This window comes from Stigmatopora argus, chromosome 16, assembly GCF_051989625.1.
Source record: "Stigmatopora argus isolate UIUO_Sarg chromosome 16, RoL_Sarg_1.0, whole genome shotgun sequence".
Lineage (NCBI taxonomy): Eukaryota > Metazoa > Chordata > Actinopteri > Syngnathiformes > Syngnathidae > Stigmatopora > Stigmatopora argus.
This window is the reverse complement of record NC_135402.1, coordinates 11,192,589-11,202,859: the sequence shown is the minus strand read 5'-3', so window position 1 is coordinate 11,202,859 and position 10,271 is coordinate 11,192,589. Positions and strand designations below refer to the sequence as shown.

At 38.2% G+C, this 10,271-nt stretch overlaps 1 protein-coding gene across 2 annotated transcripts; it reads right to left on the bottom strand.

Annotated features, from left to right (window-relative positions):
• Positions 1-1,721: 1,721 nt before the first annotated feature.
• Positions 1,722-10,088, bottom strand: rnf170 (ring finger protein 170). 2 transcript variants are annotated; one of them, XM_077623453.1, is made up of 7 exons: positions 9,944-10,088; positions 9,005-9,166; positions 8,829-8,907; positions 6,387-6,501; positions 4,902-4,975; positions 4,672-4,803; positions 1,722-2,223 (listed from the first exon to the last, which is right to left on the bottom strand). In XM_077623453.1, the coding sequence occupies exons 2-7, from the start codon at positions 9,145-9,147 to the stop codon at positions 1,954-1,956; spliced, it is 813 nt and encodes a 270-aa protein (XP_077479579.1). In that variant the 5' UTR covers positions 9,148-9,166; positions 9,944-10,088; the 3' UTR covers positions 1,722-1,953. The 2 variants fall into 2 exon arrangements, with proteins under 2 accessions (XP_077479579.1, XP_077479578.1); XM_077623452.1 differs by lacking the exon at positions 9,944-10,088 and adding an exon at positions 9,704-9,937.
• Between the last annotated feature and the right edge of the window lie 183 nt (positions 10,089-10,271).

Genomic DNA, 10,271 nt, shown 5'->3' with positions numbered 1-10,271 from the left:
ATTTGAATTTATATCTGTATATATCCAGGTCGATCCACCTGTGTGGAGTTTGCATGTTCTCCCCGGGGCCTGCGTGGGTTTTCTCCAGGTGCTCCGTTTCCTCCTACATTCCAAAGACATGCATGGTAGGCTTATTGGACACTAAATTGCCCCTAGGTATTGGTGTGAGCGTGAATGGTTGTTTGTCTCTTTGTGCCCTGTGATTGGCTGGCCACCAATTCAGGGTGTCCCCCGCCTCTGGCCCGAAGTCAGCTGAGATAGACTCCAGCACCCCTGCGACCCTAGTGAGAATAAAGTGGTTCAGAAAATTAGATGAGATGTGATTATTTTTCTGTTAAATCACACATCACTTTATAATTACAATTACTTTTTACATTAAATTGAATAAATGCAATGTGTGCACTTTTCTGATTAAGGAATTTTACACTATAAGTTTCCAGACACAAGTGTATGTGACATACTAGAGTGTTTGATTTATTAACGATTGCATGTAAAGAAGATCGGTATTCGATTATTGATGTCTTAGCAAATAGCTTGAGGCACGGGAGATGTGTTGAATCATTACAGTAAAAGTTGGATTGAAGTAACAACAACATCTCACTGTTCTGATTATTTCCCCCCGTGTGTCAAGATCAAATGCAGGGTGTAATTATCATGTACAATTATCATAATTTTTTTATTCATCGCAGGTTGAATGCTAGCTTTAAAAAAAATTAAAAAACAATAGGATAGGTTCTTACATCAAAAAGCAAAAAATATGACAACAAATTCTATTACATAGAACCCTAAAATTTCTTCTCGATTGCAAAAAGGTGTTTCCTATCTGTTTAATATGTATGTTGCATCACACCAAGCATTTCACAATTGATTCCTAAACGATGAGATGTATCATTGATTACTGCTGCTGTATGTATATGCACATATATTGATGTCGTAACAATTGTGGTGGGGCTTGCGCCGCAGCCTCAGAATCACACTGTTGGAGGACTTGAGCCAACAAAACTTTAATGACTAACTCCCTCAACAAACACTGAGTAATTACATGCTGAGTAATATATTTAAATAGAAAGCCACTGTAATTATTGCGCAAGAATCACATTTATTTCCCCAAGTCCATTTAACAAAGGGGATCAAATGTCCAGTGTACAGTAAGCATCAGTTCACAGCCAGAGATATGTCTTAAAAAATAGGATTTAGAAATAACGACTAATTAAAAAATACTAATTTATTAGTTTGTATGGATTGAATATTTAACACAACAAATATTGTTGTATATTGTTGTTTTATTTATGGAGAACTAAAATAATTCTTACTCATTGGATGGAAATATTGTTCATTTGATGGTCTAACTAAAAAAAAATGAAATCCTAATTTCACACATTTGTGTTGGTACTACGTATTGAATCTTCTGTAAACACGGTCCTTTCTTACAAAAGAAATGTCCAAAACAAAATGCTAACACCCCTCAAGTGTGTCCTCCCTGCTAGATGAATAAATGTTCCTATATTATACACTGGTAATTCATAACAGGATACCATGATGAAATTCAATTTTGATACCATAAAAAGATTGATGTACTTTATAAACTGGAGGACAAAAGGCACACAGCCAGTCAACCATTCACACCAATTGATTTTCAGTTTTCAATAAACCTAACATTCCTGCTTATCATGAAGGCAAAACCCCACACAAGCTTTGAAGCAGACATGCTGACAACTAGGCCGATTGAAGTTTTTTTTATTTTGTTTAGAAGTATAGTATAGAGAAGCCATTTTTAATCCCTCACCCTAGAAATCCAAGCACAGTGGCAAAAAAATAAGCATAACAAACCAGATGTATTGAGAATCTTCCCTTTGGTGAGTTCCTCAGCTTTAAACCTCCATTGTGAGGTGAGCTCTAACTTTCCAAGTGTCACGAGAGCAGGAGTGTCTTTGAATTACAAGGAGCGCCAGTTTAGCCATTAAGTCTCTGTGTGACCACCTCCCTGTACATGATGGAGATGTACACAAAGAGCAGGAGAATGACAAAGAAGTCATCCATGAATCCCAGCAGGCCAAAGAGTGCCTCAGGAAGGATGTCTAGCGGTGAGGCAAGGTAAGTCAGGGCTCCGATCAGGCAGAGAAGGATTCGAATTCGGAACATCCAGAAGAGGCCCCCCATAGAGAACATCTCCCTAAAGGCGTGACGGAGGAGGGTGGGTACATCCCGTAGCCTGTCCATTAACTGAGTGAAATGGGGAGAAAAGAAAATAATCAACAATGAGTTATGACTTACTACTACTTACCTTGTGTTTAATATGGTTTCATTCAATAAAAATGACTGTTAAAGGTGCTATGAAATACTACAGCAAGTGACTTTAAAATGTCAGCAGACCATGTTTTGGACACAATTCCATCCCCCAAAAATGGAGGAGAGGATTAATATAAAATTAGATTCTAATTAAACTTTCGTTGTCAGAGGCCTTGGCACAAGCCACTAAAAATCTCAAACAGTGTGTGATGTCACACCCAGAACGAGCTGGAGATTTTTGCAGTCTGGTAGCATGCTATATATAGGGGCTCGACTCTCTTGTTGCCATGTGTGATCATACTGTTATTCTGTCAACGTGTGCTAGCTAGCCAGCATAAGAAAGCTAAAATGGTCATCAATTATGGTTGTGATGCCTCAACCAGAATTGTTGAAAAATGGGCCGTTCCCTGATTGTTTTGCCTGGAATAATTGGAAAATGGTATAAATAGCTGCATTTGAGTGCTAACTTTGTTTTCCACATGTAAAATGAATTACATTAGTGCAGTCATTTTCATTTTTAACAGGTTTGCCATTTTATAGCACCTTTAATGAAAAAGTAAACATTGCAGCTGGTTAATTTGTCATTCATTAATTCATTTTCTCTACCGCTTGCATAGCTGTCAACCTCGGCCAATTTCTCCCCTTACCAATCAATGATTGCAATTCCCGTTATTAAGCGATAATAAACCATCCAAACGCAATGTGGCACATATTTACTCACATTGGGCACACTTAAAAGTCTAAAATATTCCCCAAAGTGGACGTGGTGCCCAATCAGTCAGTGCGCCTTTTGCATACACTAAATTCTAGATTCTGTAGCTGTCGCTGTATTTCGCTGACAGCTTGACTGTCTGGGTACATTGCTTGCTGACGTGCTATATTTATATATAGTGAAAAGGCGGATGTGACTGACGCGTCTGCGTATATCATGTTTAAAGCATGACAACATTAGCAATTGACGATTAATTGCTACCAGTGACTGAGACAATCCAGATTAGAGCCAAAATGGGTAAAACGAGATCGGCTTTACAAAAAATACTTTTAAAAAAAAAACTACAAAAGTTGTTATACAGCGTACACAATTTGAAAAACGTATAAGTTGACAGCTATGCGCTTGTCCTAAGAGGTGTCATGGAGGGTGCTGGAGCCTATCCCAGCTGACTTTGTGCACCAGTCGGGAGACACCCTGGATTGGTGACCAGCAAATCACAGTGCACAAAGGGACGGACAACCATTCACGCTCACACTCATACCTAGGGGCAATTTAGAGAGTTTAACCAGCATACGCTGCATGCTTTTGTGATGTGCGAGGAAACCGAAGTACCCGGAGAAAATCAGCTCAAGGGGAGAACATGCAAATGCCACATGGGAAGATCTGGATCTGGGATCGAAACCTCGATCTCAGAACTGTGAGGCGAAGCGCTAACCACTTGTTTACTGGGCTGCCGTTAATTTATCAATTACAATTAGAGCTGGGCGATAAAGCGATATTTATCGTGAAATAATTTTTGTCAACGATAATACTAAAAACGTTCGATAAAAATTCCATAATTTAAAACTGCAATTTCACCACCCGACAACCACAGAGAACGGTGGCGCCGTCTCGAGATGAACACTAGTTCCTGACCAAGTTGATTATTTTATTTCATATTGCCCACCAACTTTTGGTTGGAAGGCAAATTTATAAAAATAAAGAAGCATCTCAAAATGTCTGCAGGTTTTATTCTTTACTTATCATAGAGTAAGGTGTGAGATGTCTTATCTTTGTTGCACAAAAGAACAACAAAATACCTTTTAAAACCATTATATTTCATATTCTCTTTTCTTATAAAGTACGGTAACATAGTTACCTTCATATTTGAATAAGGAGGAAAGTTATTTATTTACTTATTCACAGAAATTTGAAGTTTCAAATTTGAAACAAAAAAGACGATTATCGTGATAATTATCGATAGACTGAATTTTTGTCATATTGCCCAGTTCTAATTACAAAATTTCATTCTTGGGATGACCATCTCATGTTTACTGTAGTTTGATTTTGAATGTGTATGGTTGGCATGGCCCCCTCGTAGTGTAGATGTTCACTCGCCCGAAGACAGCTGGGTTAGACTCCAGCAACCCCTGCAACCCTTTCGAGGGTGGGTGGTATGGAAGATGAATGAATGAATGATGGTTGGCATGGTAATTGATTTAGCTGTCAGTGAATGAGAATGTGGAGTTGTCTGGCTGTTAAAACAGCTAACCAGATTGGTTTTGTCTTGTTTTTGGACTATCATAGATATGAATAAAAAATAGGATTCAAAGTTTAATAACCTTAGGACAGTGTGACTTTCGAGGTTCTTTTCTATCATAGTTATTTTTAGAGAAGAAATCAAAACTCACAGATCTTGGCTGCCCTGAGAAGCGTCGGTTGTAATCATTGATGTCCCTTAAGATGAGTTGAGGTTCTGCTTCGCCATCCTGTACCCTCTGAGGAGCAGCATTCTCATGGAACAGTGGGAAGAGCAATGTTACCTAAAAACAGGGCCAAGGAAAAGAATTGTATAACTTCAAATGAATCACACTAACAAATACATATAATCTTACACAGAATATAATGTGTGTCATGTCACCATTTGTCTGCATATGGGACAGTTAATGGCACCCAACCAGGCGCCATATCTCCAGTAGGCTATAATACAGGAACCTATACAGGAATAAATAACACTTGCATTAAATATGGCAACATGACAGGTGGCCATCTTCACTGTCAAATTTGAAAGGAAAAAAAACACCTGAAATGAGCACTAGATAAAATCACTAAAATCCCCCATATATAAATTCACAAACAATTAATTCCTAAACTACATGACTGTCAATTTGACTAAGAAAACAATATTCCAAGAGTGTAAAATTCATCCTTACTCATGTAAGACCCACCATTGATGTTATTTTTCATTCTAGCTTGTAAATAGTACTGTATTGCCTTTCCTGTAATCAAGTATCCTTGAAATTGATGATGCAATTCAGTCGCTTTATTACCATGAGAAAAAAAAGTAGAATGTATAATCATACAAGAACTGGTGTCAGGCAAAATTAACAGCCATACACACAGACTCTAACTTCTTCCCACTCAGATGCCCCAACTAAAAATTCTCGCCTTGAGCCAAAATTCAGTTTTATACTGCATGTCCCTTTAACTCCATCCTTTATTCCCCAAATGTAAACATGGCATAGATCAAACAATACAGACACTCCTCAACTTACGAACGCAATTGGTTCCGAGCGATTGTTCATAAGTTGAATTTGTTTGTAAGTTTATTTAGTGCTATATTTTGTATTATAATTTATGTTTAAGGCCTATATAAGTATATTGAAGGTTTATATAAGTGCATTTGTATGTTTAAGGCTTGTATAAGTAACACGCATTGGTTTGTACTGAAAAAAAAAACATTTAATAAAATGGAGAGAATATGTACAGTACTGTAGAGAGATAGATTTATGTATTAGAAACTGGCCAAAAGAAGCGATCTAATGACGATTGCAGTTTTCTTCTTTTTTTCATCATAAATGATGCAGTAGCACTGTATGGCATCATTCAATTGATTTGCAAACTTTGTGCAACGTTCAATATTTGGGTCCAGCTGCTCGATCTTTCTGTTTAGAAATGGTACTGAATGTGCAACGCTCACCACTTTCTGACGCGCATCAAGCTTCGTTATTATTGCCACTCGTTTCAAATGAAATGGCTTGCCTCTTCCTTGCAACTCCCTCAATAGAAGCCTTTAGCTTTTTACCAACCATATTCAATATTGGATGCATGAGATATTTAATGATACAAATGAAAAAGGTTCTTTGCACACTGGAGATACATTCACGCACTTCCGCATTGCAACGAAGAAGGTAGATGCTGGGTGAGCTGAGCTCTCACAGCGCCAGGCGTCGGTATTAGCGGCGGAAAGAAGTACTACTCCGAAAAAGACGCGAAATACAAAATTGGACTTGCGAACATTTTTGGACTTAAACGCAATTTGCAGACATGTTCGTATGTACCGTTGTTCGTAAGTTGAATGTTCGTAAGTAGGGGAGCGTCTGTACTAACAGCACAATATTCTTACCACAAAAAAGATGACCACAGTTTGTCTCAACCGGTAAAACAGCTTGTTGTAAACACACAGGGCAAGACATGTCTCTGTAATACTGCTGTCTGGGTTCTGGCTGGGGATTTTCCTCCTGACATACATTCAAATGAAAACATGTATTAACATGGCATAATGTAATGTTTTTCTTTTTTGCCTTTGAATTGAAGGAAACATATATTTATGGGTCAAAATAAATAATGTGAATATTTCTGGTGAAAGCATTAGGAAAAGAAATGGTTAAGAAGGCCAAGATCAAAGAGAGTAGACAGAATGTGTGCTTGTATATTACTAACAGGGCCATAGATCAGAAAGATCTAAGACAGGGTCGGCAACCCAAAATGTTGAAAGAGCCACATTGGACTAAAAAACAAAAAAACAAATATGTCTGGAGACGCAAAAAATAAAAGCCATACATAAGCCTTATAATGATGCAAAACACGTTGTATGTAGCAATATAAGCGTACTATCAAAATGACTAAAGAATGACGCACCACGTGACTGCTCAGTTGTACAATGAATAAAGTTATCCAATCCAATCCAATGCCGCCTCATGTTTAACTTCATTGAAATATTAATGATGTTTCATTGCTATGATGAAATAAGAAAAAATACAATAAAGAAATCTAATTTATGTCATTTTTATTTTGAGGATTCAACAAAACAACATCAAAATGGAAGTTTTGAAGTTTGGAGATGCAATCCACTTCTTAAATCTATTTTTGCGGCCCTCCAATTTTTCCAGAAGTAATGCAATCGCACTTTTTCTCTCTTTCTCAATTGGGTAGTCGGCTGCAAATGTACAGTGGTACCTCGACATATGAATGCCCAACATACGAGCAATTTGAGATACAAGTAAAATTTTGTGCAAATATTTATCTTGAGATACGAGACAAATTTTGATGTACGAGCAGACAGCGAACGTGAGAGGCTGATCATAAGAACAATAGATGACGAAATTAGAACAAATTAAAATGTTTTTTCAATCCAATATCTTGTTTTTGGTGTTTTTTCAGAGGGTTGGAACAAATTAATTTGTTTTTAGTTGATTTCTATGGGAAACGTTCGTTTGAGTTACGAGAAAATCGACATACGAGCTCAGTCCCGGAACGCATTAAGCTCGTATCTCGAGGTACCACTGTACCTGAAGACTGTTTTTGTTATTTAACACTTTCTCTTTACAAAGCGAACACTCCGGCAATCCTTCCCCATTGGCAATAAATGCAAATGAGTTGGTCTAAGAAACTGTGAATCCTGTTCTCCTATTTTTATTTTATTTCCCTCTTAGGATCCATAGCCTATAACACACTCGCCGATTTGTTGACAGCATCGACCTCTATAGCATCCCGCCTTGCTACGTGTGTCGCAGGCTATACGCAAATCTTTGTTTACAGAGATTTTGAAATGTAATATTTATTCTACGCATTCTTATAGCATTGGAAAACATCCAGAACCATAGCCTTGATTGGTCCTGATTTGTTTGCATTTGGAGGTATAGCTGTCTTTGGGCCTCCTGTGCTTTGTAAACAGGGCATGGATGCAGAGTTATGGGTGCGAGTTAATGGCCGTCGTTAACACAATCAAATGATTGTAAATATGCATTTAAAGTGTTTCTGCTGCTTGATTTATTTGGGTAATTTCGTGTTGGTGGTATTGTTTCTAATGGGGTTGTGGTAACTGTGTGGGTGCTGTGGTCTTGGTTTTTGGTAAGCAAACTTCATTTAAACCAGTGGTCTCCAAACTATTCCACAAAGGGCCGCAGTGGGTGAGGGTTTTCATTCAACCCATAAAGAGGACACCTTTTCACCAACCTGGTGTCCTACAAGTGCAATCAGTGGATTGCAGTCAGGTGCTTCTTGTTTTCTGCTGAAATCTCATTGGTCAAACTGTTTATGCTAGAACGGTTGGAACAAAAACCTGCACCCACACCGTCCCTCGACGACCGGTTTGGGGACCCCTGTAGCTCTCTCCAGAATATTCATGTTTTTCATTCACTTTTCAGGATCCCCATGAAAGAGAATTCTATTTCTACACATTCCTCAAGCTGATAGTGTGCTATTTTGTTATGGTATCCTATTGACACTTTTGCTTGATTGAATTGAACTGCTGAATTGCTTCTCATATTATATCTGTACATTTTGCTCGATTGATTTGAAGTGCTGAGCTTTTTCTGTAGCATACCTGTACATAAATGTATACAAATGTTGGCTGTGCTATGTGTTTAACTGAAATTTTCATTTCTCATCTAACCTATTTTTCAAAAGAGATTTTTTTATAACGCAACAACTGTCTTTTGATTCTAAACAAGCCGGGCACCTCTGCTTATTTTACAATACATATAAAAAGGGTAAAATTAACATGGTTTCCCTGGGCCACATTTGGGATTATGACGCTCAGGGAAACCTTCATTTTCAAAAATACCTGCTCTGATTGTAGTTGCTGGCGGACAGCGTGAACATGCTCCTGGTTCTCAGGATGAATATTCTGTGGTTGTTCCTCTCTGAAATATAAACATGAACAGTAGGGAGATCAATTTACAACTGATCTTTTAAGATTCAGGTTATCTATTATGATTGTTATAATTTGTATATGCTTACCGGCATAGTAGTGTTAAGATGCCCACCAGGAAGGTAAAGGTTAACACCACAACAAAGAGAACCTGGTTGCTGACGCCTTCAATTAAAGTGTCTTCATCTTGAATAAGATAGTCCACGTCTCCACACGGATTGTCCTCCATCATCCACACTCATAACCCAATACTGGAATCAATAAAGATAAATCACATTATATACAATTAAATTTCATCATCAGGACTCTACCTAAATTGTACCAACGACTTAAAAAAGGGCGGCCCGTGGGATGAGTGGTTAGCGTGTCGGCCTCACAGTGGGCGACTTGGGTTTGAATCCAGGTCGGTCCACCTGTGTGGAGTTTGGTGTTCTCCCCAGGCCTGCATGGGTTTTCTCCGGGTACTCTGTTTTTTTCCCCACATTCCAAAGACATGCATGGTAGGCTGATTGAACACTCTAGAATAGATTGACCCTCGGTATGAGTGTTCGCGTGAATGGCTTTTTGTCCCCTTGTGCCCTGCAATTGGCCGGCCACTAATTCAGGGTGTCTCCCGCCTCTGTCCCGAAGTCAACTGGGATAGGGTCCAGCACCCCCCGCGACCCTAATGAGGATAAAGCGGTTCAGAAAATGAGATGAGAAAATGACACTCAAGAACGGTCAGCGCAAATACTTTGTATCTTGATCGGCATATTCAATGAAGATTTTGTAACTATTATTCTACTCACCTTTTAGTTCCAATGCAATAAACTATCTGAGGAGACTATCTCAAAAGTCGTTACTTTATTGCCATCCAGTAAATATGGTCTGCCATGACGCTACATGAATTTATATCGTGGCCTCGTTCTTGTGAATCAAATTATGAACATTTGATGAAGTCTGTTTGCCATTAGCTTTACGAAGCCTCAACCTAGCTAGCAATAGCAATTCGTTTCACTACGTTGTTTGACAAGCGTCTTGAGTCTTACCAAAGCTGTTATAATGAAAGAGATTTCCTGGTCATGCAGCTATTAGCCGACACCCATCGGAAATTAAGAGCTGATCCTCTCACGGTATGTTTAATTTTAAATTTCAGTTTTACGCTTTTTCATTTTTGTTTTTGTCCAGGTTAATGATAGTTTGTTCATTTTTAAAACATTTTTTCTATTAGATATGTAGATAATGGGCGTGGCCAATGTGTCGACACAAACTCACAAAACGCTAATTATTTGTATTTATTTTTTTAATTAAATGATGTGTTTCTGTACCACCTGCAATAATACAAAAAAATACAAGAGAGGAAAGTTGCAGGCCGCT